General features: G+C 49.3%; 1 protein-coding gene across 5 annotated transcripts in view; it reads right to left on the bottom strand.

Annotated features, from left to right (window-relative positions):
* LEF1 (lymphoid enhancer binding factor 1) overlaps positions 1 to 21,014 on the bottom strand; it is a 72,933-nt gene extending 51,919 nt beyond the window's left edge. For all 5 annotated transcript variants that reach the window (XM_074148297.1, XM_074148299.1, XM_074148298.1 and 2 more), the window contains exons 1-3: positions 20,805 to 21,014; positions 19,805 to 19,868; positions 18,164 to 18,297 (exon numbers count right to left, since the gene is read on the bottom strand). In XM_074148297.1, the coding sequence (XP_074004398.1) occupies positions 18,164 to 18,297; positions 19,805 to 19,868; positions 20,805 to 21,014 (408 nt within the window). The remainder of the gene's footprint in view (positions 1 to 18,163; positions 18,298 to 19,804; positions 19,869 to 20,804) is intronic.
* Between the last annotated feature and the right edge of the window lie 931 nt (positions 21,015 to 21,945).

The following is a 21,945-nucleotide window of genomic DNA, read 5'->3' as shown; positions in this document are numbered from 1 at the left end:
GTGGCCACCCCTCGCTCCCAGGACCGCGACCAGCTTTACGTTTCTGGGCTCTTCCCCACGGGCCGCCGATGCTCCCGCTCCCCTCAGAGGAGGGGCTCTGACCCCCTCCCTGACCACAGGCAGCCCCCCCAGAGCCTGTGCCACCCACAGAAGGACCCGGCCGGGGTCTTCTTTCCCAGAGGAACAGGGGCTCTGTATCAGGGGTCTCTAACACATCACTTGGCACCTTCAGGTTGCCTGCGGTTTTCACGAGCCGACTGTGGAAACCTAGAGGATCCCAATTAGATGATGTTAAATGCTGCCCTGAACGACAACGAGCTGCTGCTGGCGAGAAAGTTACCTCGGCGTTATCGGACTGCTCCCCCCCCCCCCACTACTAAGAGACGGCAAACTGGTGTCTGCTTTAGAGGCTAAGCAGGCCAGCTTTGAGAAATCCTGCCCGCCCCACCATCCCGCAAGCCCCGGCTTGCCGGGGGGCTCCCCAGCGGCCTCAGGACGGAGCACCGGCTCCTTGCCCCCCAACCTCCGCACCATGCCCTTGTCCCCGCTCCATCCCAGCCCGATGCAGAGTTTGGCCGCTGGTTTTATTCGCTGCACGGGGAGAGCCGAACTCACCGCGTCCTCTGTGCTGCAGTGAGTTGACACAGGCTAAATCAATTAGCTGCTGTTGCTGGGATGCTCAGCTAGGCCAGATCAAAAAAACAAAAGACAAGAAAGAAAAGCCCCATGCCGAGAGAAGAACCAGGCCTAGTCAACGCATTTATCTCCGGTACTTTAACCAACGTATTTGAAATGGGAAAGGGAGAGGGCCGATGCTTCCCAAAGCGGCCAGGTCCAGGCTCGCTATCCAGGGCAGGAAAGGCAGAGAGGACAGGCAAAGCACCGCAGCTCCCATTCGCCTCTGTTCCACCCTTTGTTTCCATTCAGCACACGCTTCAAACAAACACCAAAAAACCAAAATACTCTGTTAAGTTCAGTTAAGGCACTTTCCATTTCAGATTGGGTTGTTTGAGCCCTGTAAGTCTCCTCGCTCATCCTGATTCAAAACAGCATGTTTTGGAGCTTGTGCTTAGCATCCTTCGGGAAGGACACAGAGAGGATCACGATGCACCACATCCCTCGCATGCCCCCCTTCTCCGGGCAGGATCTGTTATTTTGCAGTCACCTTTGCTCTGCATCAGCCATTCCAAGGACTACTGGTCTTCTTCCCGCTGACTTTTGGAAAAAAACCACCCCGGTAGGTAAGCAGCACATCCCATAGCCAGCATTTTGAGTACCAAGCCCCGGACCTGTTTTTTGCCTCCGCAAAACGTAAAATGTTTCTTTTGAGAGACTGACAATTACTGCTGACAAGCCTTCACCTACGGCTGGGAGGACTGGAGGAAACCAAAACTGGGAAAGGATGAAAGCGGCCCCGCGCCACCCAGCTGTAGCTGGGCAGCCTCCAGCGTCAGCTCAGCCCCTCGTGCAGCCGCTCCGGATGAGAGGTATCATGCCACGTTGCTCTTCACTTCAAAGAAGACAACCGTAAGGAGAACTATTAAAGCAATTAAAAAAAATTATCTCTAAGATGCAATCTACCCAGAGATGAATGGGAATAATTATCAAGCTGCAGATTCTTATGTTTTTTTAAGGCAACAACTGGCTGAACGTTTCTTCTGAGTAGAGTTACCTACAGTAACTTCTACCTTATCGAAATGAGAGACTGGAGATATCCCTTTTTCACATTGTGGGCCACATCTTCCATACCATATCTCATAGTAACATCTATACTCCCTAACCCTTTTCCCGTTCAGTTTGTAATCCCATGAACGCCTCCGTAGCAGCTCGTGCAATTGTTTACACAGAAAAGCGTGACTTATGTTTTTCTCAAAGCAGCAAAGGCAGCAGTTCAGCAGCCTGAAGTGAGGAAGAGCCAGCCCCAGGTTAGCAGGCAGCTGTCTGAAATCGCCTCCTCAAATTCCCAGTGAAGAGCGAGACCTAACATCAATACCTTTGCCTCAGCTTACTTGCATCTGCATACCCTGATTCCTTTATTCTTCCTCTTCTGCTCGGTTGTCCCATCTATGAAATGGATATTACACCGCACCGCAGATGGGAACCAGGCCCTGAGACATCAGCTACTGGGCTGAAGTCCTGCATCAACTAGACTTTCCCAAATCCTTCGAATATTAGTGTATTCCAGGTATTTTTGCACACAATGTACAATCCAGATCTATTAATCACTTTTGGTGGGATAAGTGTGTTTTCTGCTGTTGCAGTAGCTTCACACATGAAGCAATACCTGCTCCTGTCTGTCTCTCACGTGCCCATGGGCAGATACCAGCACCGGCCCTCCTGAGCCTTTGGGCTCCTCCCGACGGGACTCGAACACGCATGCTGGCCCCTATAAACATCTTTAAAGATGCAACAGAAGCGGAAGAACCTCAAAGCCAACAAGACCTTTTTCCAAAGAAGGCTTTTTTTGGTTTGACTGCAGCCCGAGATGCTGATCCTGAAGAGGCGCACAGAGGGGTTTAGCTTGTGTATTGCAACTGTGAGGCATGATGCTCTTCTTTGCAGGTTAAGGTTTAAACCATGTGCTTGATTCAATCAAGACTCTTAACTGGCGTTTAAAATTCCATTAATAGGCTGTCATAAAGGGTTAAAAAAATCCATTCATTTTTTTAAAAAATAAATTTTAAAAATTCCTTTGCAATTTAAACTTATTGGGAGGCAGAAGGAAGGGGCTAAATATCACCAGAAGGAAACAGTTTTACCTTTTTTTGAGATTATGCATCTTTCACCAAATACTTAAAAAGAAATCTTGGTTCGTATTTGTAATAACAAGGGATTATCAGAGTACTTAATTTACTGTTGAAGTCTGAAGTGCAGTTCGTACCTTCAGCGAGGTGCAGCCTAATCCCTGTGTGTGATTGCATTTAGCAGCGAGAGGGAGGTGTGCGCAGGGTGGGGAGAAGCAACTTTTATTGAAGACAACGCTTCAGGCAGCCCTGGAGCAGAGTGGATCCAGTTTGAAAAGAACTGGCAACCCTAAAACTTTTTGATAAGATAAAAATTCATTGATGTTGGCTCACACTGGGCCCACTCCAACTCTGCACTTGTCCTCTGTGTTTCCTTGGCATATCTGTTCCTTTCCTCTATCTGCTTTAGCATAACTTTATTTTTCTCTTTTATCTTTAGCTAACTGCACCCAGGGACTGGAGGGATTGATTTTTTGTTTTGACTTATTGTTTGAAGATCTGTAACTCAAAGCAGCTTCTTGCGCCTCTGATGTCTGAGCCTGAGCTGTATAAAAGGTAAAGCTCGTCCTGTGTACCAAACTGAGCGGGGATACCATTTTATAATCAGTCATCTGTGTTTTATTTTGCCTTTTTGGGAGGAAAACTATTTTAAGACTTTATAGGCAATAATACTTTAAATAAATATTCTCATGGCAGATACTACACATGCCAGTTCTCTTTTTAAAGACAGTCAGCTATTGCTCACCACTCAGGGGAAGGGAAAAAAAAAAAAAAGTTCCTAATTAAAGGAGGCCATTATACATCAGAAGATATTTTGAGCATCACGTCACACTACCGACAGCCTACTGCAGCCAAAATGTTACCATGCAAATCTGAAAACGCTCTCGCTCGGAGATGCGCTGCCACGAGGCTCGCCTCAATCCCCGCTGGGAGGGGAAGGCAGGAGAGGCGAGACGTGCTCGTCAACGCCGCTCGTAAACAGCGATCCCTCATTGCCATGTTAATACCTCCCTGTCCCAAGACACGGAGGGACGGAGAAGGATTTTTTTTGTTTGCTTCCTCTGCCTTCTGAGGGCTGAACTCGGGAGATTTCTCCTTTTCCCAGGCAATTCTTCCCTCCCTTCCTCCCTCCCCCCAGAAACGCCACTAGGCTGTTTTGGAGGAGCGGTTCTTCAGGAAGGGGTGCCCGGGTTTCTCACCGCACGTATGCACTTCTGTACGGTAGAAAGCTGATAGCCATGGCACACATCGACTTTGTTTACCATCGCCCCTCTCCGCTATTCCCTGAAGTTGCCCAGCTTGCTGAAATATGGTTACATATGCAAACATTATCTCCCAATTGTAACCTCATTTTCTGCTCTGCTGGACAGCGTGACCAGCATTTGTCATCTCGCCGCCCCCGCCCGCCACATCATTCATGTGTCTATAATTGTCATCAAGATGTGGCGTGTCAGCAGGACTCCCGCGTCCGCTGCTCCCCGTCTCCACGCAGTCACTCAGGTAACAAACCCATAATCTCGCCCTGTTTTCATGATGGTTGAATTACACATAATTGTTTCTGCACAGTGATTGATTTCTGCCTGAATAGAGACCTCTGCCTTTTTTCAATGCGAGCGAGTGGCAGCCAAGTCTCTCCATCTAGGAGGAGGCAGCAGCCTTTGAAGAGATCAAAGCCAAGGCCGCGAGCAGTTGTGCGCCCTGGGAATATGGAAAGCCTTTATGCTCTCAACCCCATTTCCAACATCATGTTGGATTGCAGCTGCATTACATTCTGCCAGCATTCTTAATGCTTTTAGTATTGACTCTGACATCACCGATAGCTGTTTTAAAGTAACAAAAGCTGAAGGATGACTTATTTTCACAACTCCGTAATTGGAACATGCAAAGTTAGGGGAAGGGAGCATTTGTTTTTAATCTGAGATACAAAAGAAAGCACAGAAAATTATATAAGTTCCCTGAAATTAAAAACACGTTTTTCATATGGAAAGAACAGAGGGGGCATTTTTATAGCCTAGACCACACAAAATGAACTGATTATGCACATGCTTTTTCAAGCCTAAAGGCTGAAGTAAAAATACGATTGGGCAAGCGAGTCAAATTGGGAAAAAATATTGTGACTCACGGTACGTTTAGTGACTTTTAGCACCTGATGCAAGGCAAAATAATGCAGATGCCCGGGCTGCCCCCTCCCCTCCGCAGCTCCTCGTAGTAAACCGGCAGTGGCTCACTTACCCTAAACCAGACACACGGCACACGGCAAACGAACGCTAAACCCCCATTAGTTATCTAAAAAGACGCAACAGGATCTAAAAGTGTAAAATACCGCAAAGCTTCCTCTAAGATTCCCTCTCCTCCAGTCACACAGGCAACTCGTAGGCTGCCTTAAAACTACTCTTGCCACAGAATTGTTTTCAGGGGCATCAAATCCTCCCACGCTCCTCCTCTCTCCTCATCTGGCGTCGCTGGCAAAAACAAAAGTAAATCTCTATCAAGAAAGGCTCTCCTGAACTTTGATTAAATATACATCGACGCTGTCCCGAAAACATATTTCCAGGGAACTTTTAAAACACTTATCAATGGAAAAGAAGGGGGATAAGGAGGATGTAAAAAGCGAGAGAGCGGGAGGGTGCAGCAGCCGAACCACTCTGTGTCCGTAAGCTGACCAGTCTGAGCACCACTGCTACTTCGACAAATATTCATTCTAAAACCACTGAATAGTAGCTTTTAAGAGCAGTAATTTTGAAATATGGTAGCTGCCAGTACAGCGTGCAGAATGGTGAGGAAGGAAGAATGTGCAAATAAAGTATAAGCTGTAAAGAATTAAGCATTATAAGCTGTAAAGAATTAAACATTATGAGCACCCATGTATTAGCAATAAAAATAATTTCCTCTTAGCTGTATCGTTTTTCCTCTGCTGCTCTAACACTCCTATTTTCCCTGTAGTCATTAAAACCCCGACTCAAAGACAACAGCAAAGGGATCTGCCCTCCCTCCCTCCCTGTGGACACAGAGCTTATGTCCCTGACATTTCAAGGCTGGGAAACTGTCTCGTTTTTACTTTGACTGTTTCTTAGCACACACTAACCATACTGAGGCTGAAACTAGAGCCAAACGTAGCAAGCTCTTTACCAAGATGTAAAAGCTTATATTTTTTTTTTATTATTATTTTTTTTTAATATTAAGACAGAAGTCTTTTCTGTGTTAGTCCAAGGTTTTGGGGTTTTTACCCCGCTTCTATTCTCCTGCTTTTCTGTGTTAGTCCAAGGTTTTGGGGTTTTTACCCCCGCCTCTATTCTCCTGCCATCCCCAGCAAATTTACCACATCCTCTGCACAGCCTGCTTTCTTAAATCAGGACTAATTCTTTGTGGCTCTGGTGTCCGCTCTGATAACCGGAGGGATGCTCATAAAGCAACACTGAGGAAGGAGCAGCAAGATACAGACAGCTGGAGCAGTCACCGTAAAGCAGAGGTGTCTGCTGCCATGTTGGCAAGGCAGCTAATGCGACTTCTGCCTGTCCCACAAGGAGTCCCAAGTATCTGGAAACAAATGCCAGCCTCCAGAAACCGAACAAGCCACGTGCGTAGCATTGCAGAGGTCTCCAAAACACTCGCCGCTAGGAAGAAACAGCAGCAGTGAAGTCACTTTTAGACGGTGCTGCAGCCCTGCCTTTCAGCATCAAACCATTACCGTGACAAAAAAGTACGTTTTACCGTAATTACTGCTTATTTTCCCTTCCAGGGACTTTTTTTTTTGTTCATTTGCAGGGGATTCACTTGCTACTTGGTACTTTTGCTTGAAAGCTCGCTACTTTTTTTGCACCATTCACTGAAATTTAAGATTTAATTTAAGAATTTTAAATTTAAGAAATTTAAGGGCTTTTCATCCTGAGCAGCCCCCCGCATAACCCGCAGGGGCAGCTCCCCGGGCCCGAGCAGAGGCACAGCTTCTCCTCACCCAGGCTTTTTTTTCAGTGACAGCATCAGGGAGGGCCGGGGCAACCGACAACAAACCTCACCGGTTCCTTAAATCCTGATGCCCGCGCGAAGTGACACCCTGCACGACTGCAGCACACCGAGTTTTAGGTTTGGCTGTGGTGCTGGGGAATGTGCACCCACCAGCTGTGGCCACCCTGTGTGTGAAGGAAAGAGACAATGACACTGATGACGGGGGTAATAAAAAGACCCATACTTAAAGGGTGAGTGTCAAGAGGATGGGGCCAGTCTTTCTTCAGTGGTGCCCAGGGATAGGACAAGAGGAAATGGGCACAAACTTGAATATAAAAAGTTCCACCTAAACATGAGGAGGAACTTCTTCACTTTGAGGGTGGCAGAGCACTGGAACAGGCTGCCCAGAGAGGCGGTGGAGTCTCCTTCTCTGGAGATGGAGTCTCCTTCTCTGGAGGCATTCAAAAGCCACCTGGACAAGTTCCTGTGCAACCTGCTCTAGGTGGACCTGCTTTGGCAAGGGGGTTGGACTAGATGATCTCCAGAGGTCCCTTCCAACCCCATGTCATTCTGTGATTCTGTAACCCCGGGGAGGCGATGCCACCAGGGCATGCTGCTCAAGAAACACAGCTATGAAGCTGTGCTCCAGTGAGCATAGCCTTGGCATACATTAAAGTATCAGGGATTTCAGGATGCTCAGAAGTTTAAAGGCTCCACCTTCAAACCAGCCAGCACCTCCTTTGCAAACCGCTCTTCCCACCGGAGACTGCTGAGGCACGGGCATCGCTGAGGCCACAGCGGGTGCCCACCATGGCTGGCAGAGGAAGACGGATGCCATCGCTGCCAAGATGCCATCCCCAATAGCTGCTTTGGGAAGCAGCGGAGCAAGGTCCTCTCAGCCCCATGTTAAACTACAAAAGCCCCACCATGCCAGAGCCCAGGGAAGACGGCTGAGAAACCCTGGGTGGCTGTCCCCAGCCCATCATGGGCAAGAGCCACGAATTGATGGCAGCTTTCCTGGGAGAGGGAGCACACCATGCTGGTTATCTATCTGCATTTAGGCTGAGAGAGGGACAAGAAGCAAAAGTGGAGGGTACAAATAATGACGCTGAGAGGAGGGAACCTGCCCTGCCCTGTGGGAGGACAGCAAACAGGACAAAGAGTGGGAAGATACATGTGCTGCTGCGATGGCAGGGAGGGAAAGTAGGAAAAAACCAAGTCTGCTTTTGGACAAAAAGGTTTTAAGCTAGTTTTTTTAAGCCCCCCTCCTTCCTTTTAGTTAGAAACTTCAGTGGGATTGTTTGGTCCTTAGTTGAAAGGCTGGGTATGAAATACAGCCACAGCCAGCGTTGCCACCAACTTTCTTCTTATCTGCACTGGCTTTAATCCTCTTATTGCCCACTCCATGAACATGCCAGTTTTTACTTTCTCATACTTCTGGTTTGTTTTCATGGGAAAACAAACTAAAACAACACAAGAAACATATCTTAAAAAGCAAGCAATCTTTATATTTCAGGTGGGTTCCTGAAGCAAACTCAGGAACCGTGGGTTTTGCTCCCGCCCCTGCCACCACCTTCTTCTAAGTCTCCGGACAAATTTTGCCTTCTCAGTTCCCTGTTTGCAGAAGCCTCCTCCCAGACTGTGGATCTGCTTTTGGGAACAGAGTGGGGGGAGGCAGGGGATGTGACCCCCCCTACACCGTGCCAGTGTGGGCGCCAGGGATACCTCCCGGGAATTTGCCAGCAGCCACTGATGCGCTGCGATTTCCACGGGTCACGTCCTCACGCTGGACTCTACGTTGGGTAATTATACACAGAATTTACCTATTTCACGCTTAATTGCACAGGCACAAACTTTTGCTCCACCCCCGAAACAGCTATAACCTACTTGCCCTACTACAGGGAGCTCTCCCGGTCCTGGCTTAACCCCTGGGGCTCAAATCTCAGCCCCTGTCTTAACCAGCCCCTCCTGGGAGAAGCCACCGAGCCCAGCAGAGGAGAGAAGATGCAGGTAAGGCATGAAAAGCCAAGGTCAGCCCACGGCAGACTTCTGAGCTACGGGTTCCTGGGCTGTGAAACACCACCTCCAGAAGAGAAATGCAAAACCCACCTGCAAGGCTCTTCAGCTGTCTGAACCTGAAAAAACGCTCTGCCCAGTAGACATCGGCCAGAAAGATTCATTTAATGGAGGAGGGCGCTCCTGGAGCCGGCACTGGAGGACAAACTCACAAAACCCCCTCTGGAACCTCCTTCTCCTTACTAAGGCGTCTGCCTGTGCCCCACACAGGCGTTTCTGAACCAGCTTTGATTAAACCACATTTCCCGATTGAGTATTTGTTGTTCTACCCCACTACCCTGTAAAATTCTCATTTACGCACACCACCTCTGGGGAGAAGAAAAACAAAAAAAAAAAAAAAAGGAAGAATTTAAAGTTTCAAAGAAAGAGGGAAAGCTTTCTATGCAAACTGTTTTGGGAGGGCCCTTGAATTAAAAAAGTTTCCAGCAAAACAGCATTTTGAGCACTTTTCCTGGAGTCTCTCAATAATTACTTGTTATAAAGTATCAAGTCATCTTTTGCGGGTCATTCTGATAAGAAGTTTAGTAGTCCCCAGTTGTTTTTTTTTTTAAAAAAAGTGTTTACAATAGTGCTGTCAAACTGTGTGGGGAGCTGCCTCATAAATCAGCATTTTTTGGTGGTTCTCCTATTCCGACTTTTCCTTCTGAAGATTTACATCTAAAACAGAATCTCTGCACCATTATCTTAGAAATATCCTTGAAATAACAGAGAGAGAAAAAAAGTCACAACAAACCCATAAAAATCCACACGCTTAAGAGCTAAGCTTTTAAAAAATTATTTCTTTTTTTTTTGCCTTTAAATCCCACACAGCTTCCCTTTCTGCCTGTACTTAAGACGTGAAATAGTGTATGAGGGAGAGGGTTTTAGAGTAACAAACGTTTTGAATCCAACATGCTCAGCTCCAACGTATTTTTTAAGCCGAATCTCAGTTGTGTGCAGGAGGAAATCAGGCAGCAAAGAACAGCCACACACACAACCCGGCGTGACGGTGTCGGAGGGCAGCGAAACAAGAAGCTTTAGGGGCATCCTTTAGGGTCAATTATTTTAATTGCTTACGTTTCTCAAAAAAAGTAGTTTAGTGTGTCCGATATACGGCTTACTTCCTCAATATCCTCAAAAGCTCTCCCAGCTCACTGAACTCCCTTTTGGTTTCGGTGCCGGTCCCCAGCAGCCGGAGGGGACACGGGCGGGCTGCAGCCTGTCCCACCACCCCGGCCACCCACCCACTCCTTCCCGCCCTGCTCCCAAAACTCCTCAAGAGGCTGAACCTGCACCCAGGTTGACATCTGAGAGAGGAGGACCTGTGTGTGAATCTAGGGACAATCTTTACTCTTCGCAGAGGCTACTTCAGGTGCAGACGTTGAGGGGAGAAATCAGAGACTCCCCCAGTTCAGAGGGGGAGTTCTCCCCCGCGCCGTGTCAAGCCCATCCCTTCTCCTGCTTCATGAACCTCAACTTTTCTGTAACCAGGCAGTACAGGAACTGGGGGGGGAACAGAGCACAACCAAAATCACAGTTACCACTTGGAACTGCAGCTTCCCGAACCTGACACAGCCCCAGTCAAACTCCAGAAACCAGAGACCCTAAATGACTCTCTGGCTTGCGGCATCTTAACGAAGCAAACACATTTGCATTGCTGGACACAGTTGATCTGCATTTTAGCACATCGGCAGGGAAAAGGCCTTCTCCCCAAGCGCGGTCTGCATTTGACAAGCGTTGACACCTTTAGTCGTCACCTCCATATTGTACTTTTTTTTTTACGCTAGACAAAGCTTGCCAATGCAAGATTTGGGAGGGATGAAGAAAGATCAAGGCAAGAAGATATGCCAAAACTGTGGGGAGACAACAGACGGTTGCAAAGATAAATCTCTGAGGCAGTTCTGAAATACAGAAAGAGGCAGAAAATTGAAGAAGTAGAGCCTTAGAGCATAGCTAAATGACCAGTTACTGAGACAGTGTTGGTTCCGAGCAGCTGGTGTCACTAGGAACCAAACCCAGAAACACAGGGATAGCTTTTTAGAGCTCATCACTCTCCACCTCTGAGCCAACAAAACTGCCCAACAAAAGCCCCATGTTCCCCCTTCCCTGTTTTTTGGACACGCATGACGAATCAGACCATTTCCAGGCTGGTTTTCTTCGGGTAACACCTGCATCCCCATCCAGACCTCCGCTCCCATTAGCAAAGGGGGAAGCTGAGCTGCCGCCAGTATCAATGGGATTTCAGCATCACGCCTCCCAGTTCCATGCTACCACCCAATTCCATGCTATCTCCCTCTCCGTTGGCAGTGTGGCGGGGTCTGCTGCAGCTCCCACGAGTCACGGACGTGGGCTCCTTAGAGCAGGGCCACCAAGTCGGTGCAGTGCCCAGCCACCGCGCTGTACACGCCGCAGCAGCCTGCTTCCATCTGCTTTTAAAGCTTCCCGACTCAGCAAGCAAGGAGGGGGGGAAAAGGTCCAGCAAACAGATTTCTTCTGTTCTTTGCCGAAGTAGCTTTACTAAAGCTCCCTTGCATCAGGAGGACACACACACGCATCATCCTCCCCCCACCCGCCCCCCCCCTCCGGCTCCTTCAAAGCTCCAGAAGGTACTTCGTGGCAAACACGTGCATGAAATCACAGGCTCCCAAGGGACCTCTCCCCCCTGGGCGAAGCAGACCTGCTCGCTGACTTGGGCAGCGCTGTTTGAAGTCCAGGGACAGAGTACCAAAAGGGCTTGGACGGACAGACAGACGCTTTCGGGAATTAACTGCTCTCTGGTGTGCCTAGTAACTCCTAACCAAAGCGATTCCCTGGTTTACCAATTACAGCTGGCGACAACAGCACGCTTACTTTTTAAGTTAAACTGCCCATTCTATAAATATTCAATCAAAGCCTCGTAACTTCACACCTGTACTTTTTGCTGGCTAAGCTCATCCTATTGATTTTATGCCTCAACCTTACCTATACCCACAGCCACCTAAAGAAAACAAACGTCGAGTCGACCTTCCAGCTCCATGAAAATGCTCTTCCACACGAGGGATTTGGTATCTCTGAAGCTCACAGAAGAAGATACTTTAGGTCCTTCATCTCAACCAGAAGCATCAGTGGGCAACACCGCCGCCAGAAGCCAGGGGAAGGCATGCCGCTTCTCCTCAGGCAGTTCAGACCACTTTTTCTTTCCCTTTAGGAGAGCAGGCAATCCCTGGCTGATTAGCACAGTTGGCGCACACGTTAACTCCCTACTGTACTTTTAGCTCAATCCCAAAGATTCAATGAATACATTTTTATTTAAGTGCTCAATCACTTTCTTGCTGAGAGGACAGATTCCTTTGAAGTGGGAAACCCAAACTAAATAAACATATCCACAAGATCCAAGTCTCAAAATAGAAGCCATTGGGTTGGTAGATTAAGTTATTCTGAATGCAATTTTCTTAAGTGAATCTAATGCTTAGGAAGGGCTGGAGTGACAGAGACACTAATCCCCAACTGCCCGGGCAGGAGCAGCACGCCTTCCCCCCAGCGTCCTGCAGCAAGGGACCAAACCCAACGGCCAGATGAGAACGATCTTCACGCCAAACATGCCTTACGGCCCAAAGCAGCTTAGCGATAACCATCTGCTAGCCAGGACAGGGGCGATTTGGGGTAAACGGGAGTCATTTATGCACAACCACAGCATCACGGCACGTGGCTCCCCTGCAGCAGTGGGGAGGAGATGCGCTGAGGACAACCTGCCTCCCACCAGGTCGAGGACCCAAAGAGCGCCCGGCTTGTGGCAGCATCTCCCTCGCACCAGGCACACGCTGGTTTGGTGTCCATCCGCTGAGAGCATCACAGGAGATCACAGCAGGCCACACGATGCACAGACCTCAGGCTGCAAGGCGTTCAGTGTCCATACTAAAGCATGCTCTGGCACGTGCGTCTTCTTCTGAGAGACACAGACAGTGTTTTACTACTAGCCAAAAAAAAAAAAAAAAAAAAAACAATGCACATGCCTCTAATGGGACTTCAGAAATATTACAGCAGCAGTAAAATGCTTTTGTGTGGGTTATTTCCTTCCCGTATCAGGAGGAGTTTTCCCTAACTATAAACAGAAGTTAAGTGCTCGGGAGGAGCCAGGCCTGTGGTACCCAGGCTTTTCAATGCCTGCAGCCATGCAGCGCTGCAAGTATCTGGAAAAAGCTTTTTCCTCTTTTGATGCCTGAACCTGCGGAGCTTCAGGCTTTCTTCTTGAGCCATATCCTCCCTGGCACTTGCAGCCCGTAACAAGCTATTCTTATTAACATTTTTTCTGGGCTGGGATTAAGTTCGAGAAGAGGCGGCACAGCACCAAAGCAACAGGAATGACATTTTGCTTTTAAACTGCCTTAAAACGAAAGCGGCAGCTCCACCTTTTACAGTTGATATTGAATTAGCTCCTAGATACATAGAAAAAGAAAAAGGAGATTTAGGACGTAAGCATACACACACATTGATACACAAAAGCTCCAACTTTGATGATTTGTAATGGCTGGGGTTTTTGATTACGCCTGCGTTGGAAGCCACACACACACAATTGCTGCCTCTGGACCGAGGTGCCAGGAGAACGTTTCCTTTCCCCCTTGCCCATTCACAATTAGACAGATTTGCCAATTGCATCACCCTGACAAAGAGAAGGAAGCAAAAGCAGGAAGGCTGTTTTCTTCACCAGTATGTGCCCCAAAGACCACGCTAACGATGGGCATACATACACAAGACTCTGCCTGGATGGTGCCATCTTATCAGGAGCAACCAGATCAAGCTTCGGACAAAGGCCAACCTAGAGGCACCGCAATAACTTCTTCTGTGTGTGTGTGTGTGTGTCCCCTCCGTTTCCAAATGGAGAATCCATTTCACTAGGGGGCAGAAAGACAGCACCACCAAACCCACAACCGTTCGTGGCTTGGATTTCTGTTTCACGAGAGACCTGGCTGGTACCTTAGACTGCTCAGCTGTGACGCCTGAGCCAGAGCAGCTGACAGAGGCGTTTGCAGCAGCGAGGTCCCTCTGTGAGAGCTGAGTAGATTCCTCTTCTCTCCCGGTGCTGGCATTTGGCGCGGCTTGCCGAGCCCTTCAGCAAACGGTGCTAAAATTCCTCCCCGTGCAACCGGCAAGTTCCGCTTCCTCAGAGCCGGGAAGCTTTGCGCTCCTCTGCGCCTGATTTCAAAGTTATTTAAGGAGCTAATCGGCATCGTTCAACTCCGTTGAGGGGACGTGTGCCGCGCGGGGTGAAGCGGCAGAGCCTCAGTGCTGGGTGAGCAGCTCCGGCTTGTCGAGCCCCTCGGCTGCCCGTGCAACCCTGGGCGTCCCCTGGGACTGCAGGGGGAAGAAAGGGACGTGTGACAGGATCACAGCTGCCTACAGCCCTCGGAGCATCCTGCCATCCCAATGCCAGCTCGGGAATTAGTGCCAAGCTTTCTGACGGGTGATACAGGAGCAGGAGCTGAACCCCGACATCCGTGCTACAAAGCCCGTTTCGTTTTGACCGACCATGGCTCCCAGCAAGTGCCTACAACTGCACAGTCAGCAGATGTGAACTCTCAGGAAAAGACAATATTACGAAAAATAAAGTGCGTGTCCTCCCACATTCCCCTTGGGGTCCCAAAAATTCCCCACAAGCAAGCGAACCAGCCTGCTTTCAGAGGCACAGCAAGATGCAGTTAGGGAAACAAAACCCTCTTCCTGAGGCTCTGTAGCCACTTATTCTTGCTATTTCTACCCTCATCCTTCTTCCTATCCATGTTATCCGCACAATTTTTCCTGGGACATGAGCTCTTCAGGACAGGAGTTACCTCCATACCCCCATGCCGTGCAAAAGCACACAAGGAATATCCAAAAATCGGGCAGGGTAGGAGGGTTCTGCGTATATAAACATCGTTCCTTGTGTTTAAACTCTCTTAGCAGAATGCCTCATCATTTTCAAATGGATACCCCGTGTTTTGCAAGTCGCTGTAAGGTTTTTATAGGTTGTATCCTCCAATCTATTTAACACCTCCAGCTGCTACACAGAGACAGTTTAGCCACGAAGAAATAAACCCAGACCCCACGAACAGATAAGAACAGACAAAAGGGAGGTTGCAGAAATCCTCTACCTTCACACAGAAAGTTTAATTCATTGGGAAAGAGGGAGGAACAAAGACAAAATGATTTTCTGGATGCACTTAAGAGGCAGAGAAATGATTCTCCTTCAGTCACCTCCTTTGTCCCCACGTTCCCATCACACAGATGAGAAAGGTTCGCTACCCCAAAACTAGCCTTGTTACTGAAAAAGTAAGAAAAAGCCACACATGTAAGAAAACAAACAGCTGTCTCCATCTCCCATCTTCAGTACCCCCATGACGCTGAGAAACCACCGAAAGATCTCTCGGGCACACAGGATGCACAGTCACCAGGTGTTACTGCGGTTTAGGTACCATCACGTGCCACTTCTCCTGCAGCCACCCAAACCAACTGCTTTGCTTTTTTACTCACCCAGCTAGCTGGTAAGAATTCGTACTGCGGCACAAGACTTGTACCTGAACTTGTAATTAACACTCTCCTGCTCCTACAAATCCGACTTGTAAAAGTCAAATCAGTTGCCGGTAAAACAAAAAAACTAAAAAAAAAAAGAAAAAAAAAAGAGGAGAAGAGAGGAAGATGAGACCACTCTAACAATAACGGATTAAAGAAAATTTGAAATCCTCTTCATTTACCCTCTCCCCTCCACAAGCTGCACTACAGTTTTCTTCTTTTAAGGCCTATTAGACATGTTGTGTCTGACTACAGATTTGTATTTTTAATTTTACAGAGCAAGAAAGCAAAGCGTTTGCCTTTTTTTTTTTTTTTAAAAAAAAAAAGGCATTTTTCCCCCTGCATATGTTGATGAAAGTAACTTTTTTCCCATTCCAAGGAATCTTTGCTCTCTCTGGGCTGGCGTAACAAGCTGAGGCCACCGCTGTCAGAGATGGTCCCGGTCCTGGCTCTGGCTGCCTTTGCCTGGGGGTGCATCCCCCCATCCCCCCCCCCCCCCGGGGCGGTTTGCAGACAGTCGGGTCCTTCCAAAGGTTTGGAAAAAAAAAAAAAAAAAGATTCAGCGCCCCAGGGTGGCTTTTTAATCCTGCCTAACACCTCCAGGCAACAGATGCATCGACACACGAAGCGGCTTTGTCATGCAAATGGCAGGGCGCAGGTACACGGCAGGGATGCTCCAGGCACAAATGGCCGGGGACCGTCACCCCAGGGGAGACCACCACCTTACCGATTTCAGCTGCTCCTTGCCCCCCAGCCCAGGCACGTCGCCCCCCTCCCCCCCCCCCCCCCCCAAAAAAAAGGGGAGCAAAAGGGACCCCGCAAAGGTGAAGAGGCGGCAGCGTGCGGCGCCGGAGCTGCGGTTAGCCATGAAGCGGGCGAGCGTGTCATCTCCTGGATGCGGCGTTTTGATCTCGCGCGCATTAAAACCCAGCTGTCAGCTAGGAGACTAACAAAGATTATAGTTCAATTAAACAAAAAAAAAATTATTTAATAACTCGAGCGTGTAGCCTTGTGGTTAAACTGAAAGAACTCCAGGCTTATGTCAACGTTGCAGCCCTGCAACAGCACTATTTTACCGAAATAGTGGTGCTGCTGTAACATGCAAGAGCAACACTGAACTAAATCAGCCCCTCAGATGTTCAGCGGGGAGCTTTACGATTAGAAAGCAGATGGGTTTTCCCCCCTCCTCTCCTCCAACATACCCACGTAGGACGGTTCCTCAAGTACCTGAGCAGCCAGCCTCCCCAAGAAGCTGATATTCTGGGGGCATCGATGCCAGATCAGCAGAGAACGGCAGCCCCACGGCAGGCATACGCGGAGAACATCCTCAGTGAACAATTAAAATCATGGATTTTGTTGTTCAAAGCCTTGCACCATCAGTAGGGACTTTCTTAGGAAGGTAACATGGGAAAGAGGAGGGAAAAAACAGGTCTGAAGTTTCCCAGTCCTCAAAGGGGGCAGATTTGAGTCTTGGTGACCTCTGCATCCTTTTCCCCATGATACATCCGAACTGAAGTTTTCTGTGGAGCAGTGTTTATAACAACAAATATCAACAGACCGTGGTCATCAGGCTTCACCCTAAATGGCTGTAGGCCTCTGAACTGTAATTTATACACAAACAAGGTTCTTTTTAATAACACAGCTATAGAAAGCAATATATTGCATGAGTTTTTGCACCTTTCAAATGCAAACGGTGACATATAAAAAGGGCAGATCTGTGTGTTTCCCAGTGCCAAACCGCTCTGTCACTCCAAATCCAAACATCCACTAATTTAACAGGCTTTTCTACTGTCAAATTACCGATACGGATTAGGCCCCCTCTTTTTGTTTTTGAAGTCAAAAGCCACAACCCTGAAGAAAAATCAAGAACGTTGGAAAGCAAAATATTGCCAGTTGTTTGACACAGACTGCCAAGTAAAAATCCAAGAGCCAGTAAGACGGAAAACTGCTTTATCACAGGGAAACAACAGCATCCAACTTCTCCCATCACAGTACACACAACTGCAGCAGCATTTTTTCACCAGGATGCCTACAAGCACATTTGTTTCCTGCTCCACTAAGGTTCCACTAATATAATTTCCACAGCTCATTTTACCGTTGCCTCGTCATCGCTCTATACATATACCAAGAGGTTTACAAAACCAAATGGGAATTTACTACCCGAAATTAAAAGTACATTAAAATCCATCACACGTGCATCTACATCAATAGAAACAGAGGGACCAACCTGGAAGAATCAGTGCCCGCCACAACGTAAAGGAAAGCTGTAACTACTGCGTCACGGTTGATATTAATTCCTAAACAACCATTTCACAATTTGTGTCTGAGGACAGAGTATGTTTCGAAGCAATACTCCCAGATACATAAAGCATTCATGCAGAGCAACTGATGGCAGAAATAAATATCAATCAGCAAAGAGCAATGCCATATCTGAAGGAAAAAAAAAAAAAAAAATTAAAAAAATCCAATCTTTTCATCTTACTGATAAGCAACTTTAGCAGTTCTGCTTCCAGCCCTCGATTTTCCTCAACAAATGAAAAGTTAAAGCCAGAAAATTCACATCTGTCCCAGTCACTACAAAGGCAGCATTTACATCATTCTGCCATACGTTATCCTAATGTCGTAAACCCGGGCTCCCCCCCTCCCAAAGCCCCCCAGCCCTGTTCAAAGGACGTCAGACACCGCAGACGCTAATCTCAGCTTTTCCACCGCAGTCGCGACCAACACCTCCGAGAGCTCTCAAACTCCACTGGACGGAGGCTCCGAAGAGCAGAAGCGCAACCTTGACCGTCACTGAAGCTACCCAAAAACCCCCAGCGTGAAACACGCGCTGCAGACCGAACAGGAGGAAACCCAGCTCGCCAAAAACCGCTCTTTGGGAAGAGATAACTCACTGTTCTGGGGATGGGTGGCGACAGAGATCCATTAGGCATGTACGGGTCGTTATTCATATTTGGCATCATGATATACCCAGAATAACCAGAGTATGCTGGTCCCTTGCTGTATAAGCCACTGTCTGGATGCTTTCCTATGGAAGAGGAAACAATGATTACATTATTCCCCACCCGTGCATTTCTTGTAAGTTAGAACACTTAAAACAGGTACTGTGCATTCATAAAAATGTCCTGCATGCAAACATTTCCTTACTCGTGGAAATTACCTCCGACAGAAAGTGGTCCACGGCAATTTGTAATAACATTTTTTTTAAGAACAGTTAATTCTTAAAGGAGGAAGTGCTCTCCGTGAGGAGTTTATGCTTAAAATACGGAATAGCCTCAGAGTCACCAATTTATTTTGCTAGTCCCTGTTCAAACCAAGGCAGAAACATCAGCAATGACATCACATTTCTCAAGTAGCAGTTCTCCCCCATTTTATACATCCCTCTAGGATTTGTGGATTCAGAAGTATTGCCAGGATGGGTTTCCAACGTCATTGTTAGGAAAGGGAGGAACAGGGCAGTGATAACTAGATATAATCATTTCCTTCTCTCGCTGAGCCACTGTGTGCAGCGAACAATTCACTCTGGCCACGCTCACCAGGAACAATTAAAGGGCAGGGGCTGGCTTAGAAGGAGACCCTAACGATTTGGGGAGCTGGTTGAACACACATGGCACTACAGACAAGAGGGAAGCCAAGCGAGGGAGACTTATTTTGTAGGAAAATAAAGAATTTGAGTCCAGGTCCTGCAAAAGGGGGCGAAGAGGTCTCCCACCTATATGACCGTTGACAACGATACTACTCAAAGGTGAGATTTTTTAAGAGGATGCAACGCTGAAAAGAAAACTATACAGAGCTAACCTCCTCCTGCTCAGTGGCAAAATGCTACGAGCCTGGACATTCTTGCTTTTAGGCTGTTTAACGACCAATTTGGAAAAAGACCTCCACAGAGTCTCGGAAAGCACCAGGACTGAACCGTGTCTGTCGTTACACGGAATTTATGATGGGGTTTAGTTCGTGATGATAAGCATTTCATTTTAAACATTATCTCCCATCCTTCGCAGCACACATTCTTTGTATGCATGTCCAGCTTCCTAAGTGATATTCAACGAACTCTCTTATTTCCTCTGCCCTCCTCAATCAAAATTAACCAGCTGGTACACTAAAAAAAAAAAAAAGCAAGCGGTCTGTTCATGCTTAGATTTGGAAGAGGAGATTTAACCGACAGACTTTGGCTATGGGGCAAAAAGCCCAGAGTTTCTGAACACACACAACTCGGCTGCAGCGTACGACTGAAGAGATAGATGTGTTCAAGCTGATATCCTAAAAATAGTTTTTTCTTCAGCGAAGATCCATTTGGCCTACTTATCAGTTTCTAAACAACTGAAATACCATTTGGTCACTCAAGATAAATGTGCCGCACATTCACCTCCTTTTTAAACGCGTTTTGAGTGCGCCCTGGCATCCCCCCTCCCCAAAAGGTACGAAGTTTATGTTTCCCAAAAGAAATCAAGCTCCAGTCTGAGGACAGAGTGGATGGAGGCTGTCAGGGGGACTAAGGAGGACAGTATCGCAAAACAGGACCATGCGCTTCTCACCTTCCTCGGGGTGCTCTCTGCCTTTATCATGGTAAGAATCCTGCGCTTGAGTCTGCCTGGAAACCTGACCGCAGGGAATCCACATCAGAAAAGAAGGAGAAAAAGAAGACAAGTCATTGTACGGATGTTCATTTATCGATCACAGCGCTACAGCTTCTTGTAGAAAGAAAAAAAAAAAAAAGTTAGGACAAGAGATGATAAGCATCTTTCTTTTCCCTTTTAAGTCGCTTGGAAGGCAACTGTACCAGAAACGTTTGTGTAAACGATCGTTTTATGACAACGTTAATAACTATGGGGCTTTGTGAAACGTCTCTAGCAGAAGCGCCCTACGTTTAACGAAAGGGACTTATTCGTGGAAAATATCTGGAGCTTCGGCGGTCAAAACATTCTTAGTAAAAAAATACCAAAAATTATAATGAAAATCGGGTTGCCCTCGTTACCAGATCTTTAGGGGGAAAAAAAAAAAAAAAAAAAAGATAAAACAACTTAAAAAAAAAAAAAGGCAAGAAAGGAAAAGAGAAGAAAAAAAAAAAAAAAAAAAGGCAGGTTCCCCGCTCGCCCTGAAGTTGTTTAGTTGTTTTAGCGTCGGGAATTTCTTCCCAAACACTTTTATGCAAATCCTCTTAAGAGTTTACGGCTAATGCTCCGACCCCTCTAATTTTACCGAGGAAATTTCATGGCTGCTTGAGGTCTAACACCACCGCACCGTCGGGTGACTCGCGGGAACTTTCTCGTCCCGGGCCGAAGAGCGGAGGGGGCAGCCCGCTCCCCGCCCCCCCAACCCGGTTCCCATCCCCGGGCGCGGAGGGGCGCGGAGCCGGCCCGGCTCTGCCCGCCGCCCCTCTGGCAACGGAGGGAGGGGATGATTTTATTTTTTTAGGGGAAATTCGGAAAATAAGGGGTTTCCCCGCTGCCCCGCCGAAGTTCCCTCCCTCCTTCCCGGCGGCGCCCGGAGCCCGCTGGCATCCCGCGCCCCCGCGGAGCCTCCGCGGCCGCGCACCTCGTGCCCGTTGGCGCCGGGGGCGATCTCGGACTCGTTGACGAGGGAGGACTTGATGTCGGCCAGGTCGCCCTCCTCCTCGGGGTGGCTGATCTCGGCGAAGATCTTCTCCTTCTGGGGGTCCCCCTCGTCCTTGAAGGGGATCATCTCGTCGGTGGCGCAGAGCTCCGGGTCCCCCCCACCGCCCCCGGCCCCCGGCAGCTGCGGCATCCTCACGGCAGCGCGGCGTCTGCTGCGGCCGCCGGCCCGCCGCGGGAAGGGGAGCGGGAGCGGGAGGAGCAGCGGGGGGAGGAGGAGGAGGAGGAGGAGGAGGAGGAGGAGGGAGAAGGAGGAGGAGGAGGAGAGAGGAGGAGAAGGAGGAGAGAAGAAGGAAAAAATCCCGTGAAGTCCTCGGGGTTGCTCTCGGCAGCTGGAGACCCCCGCCCGCCCGCCCCCTCGGGGCCGAGGTACCCCCGCTCCCGCACGGCACCGGCCCCGCGGGGAACCTCGCCCCGCCGCGCCGCACGGCCCGGGATAAGTCGAAATACACCCGCTTGTGTCCCGCCCGCTCCCGGGGACCGCGCCGGGACCCGCCCCTCAGGAGCCCCGTCCCCTCGTCCCCCCCCCCTCCATCCGCCCCCCGGGACCCGGGCTCAACCTTGGGGGGCGAGGGGACGCGGAGGCGAGCGGAGCCCGCCCGAGTTTCGCCTCCGAGTGAAGTTGCCGCCACCCGGCCGGGCCCGAGTTAAAATGGCTGGGGGGGGGTGGGGGGGGGGGTGGGTTGAGGGGAGGTAGGGCGACGGGACGGGACGGGACGGGGGAGGGGGCGCCTCAGGGGGACGGGGACGAGCGCTGCCCGCGGCGCGCACCCACCGGCCCTTTGTCCGCCGCTTCGCCCGCGGCTGCGGGCACGGCTGGGCTGGGCTCGGCGGCACCGAGGGGGGCGAGGAAGAGACAGCCCCGGGAGGGCGGGAGGGATGGATGGAGCGGGCGGGAAGGCGCCCCCCCACACCACCACCACCACCACCTCCCCTCCCCGCTTCCCTCCGCGCCCGCGGGCAGGGAAAAAAGTTGCCGCCGCGGCGCCTCCGCGCCCACCGGCCGCCTCCGCGCTCCGCGCCCGCTGGGGCGGGCCGGGCGCCCTACGGGGGGCGGCGGTGGG

This window comes from Numenius arquata, chromosome 5 (genome assembly GCF_964106895.1).
Source record: "Numenius arquata chromosome 5, bNumArq3.hap1.1, whole genome shotgun sequence".
Classification (NCBI taxonomy): domain Eukaryota; kingdom Metazoa; phylum Chordata; class Aves; order Charadriiformes; family Scolopacidae; genus Numenius; species Numenius arquata.
Note: the sequence above shows the minus strand (reverse complement) of the source record. Positions and strands in the feature narration are given on the sequence as shown.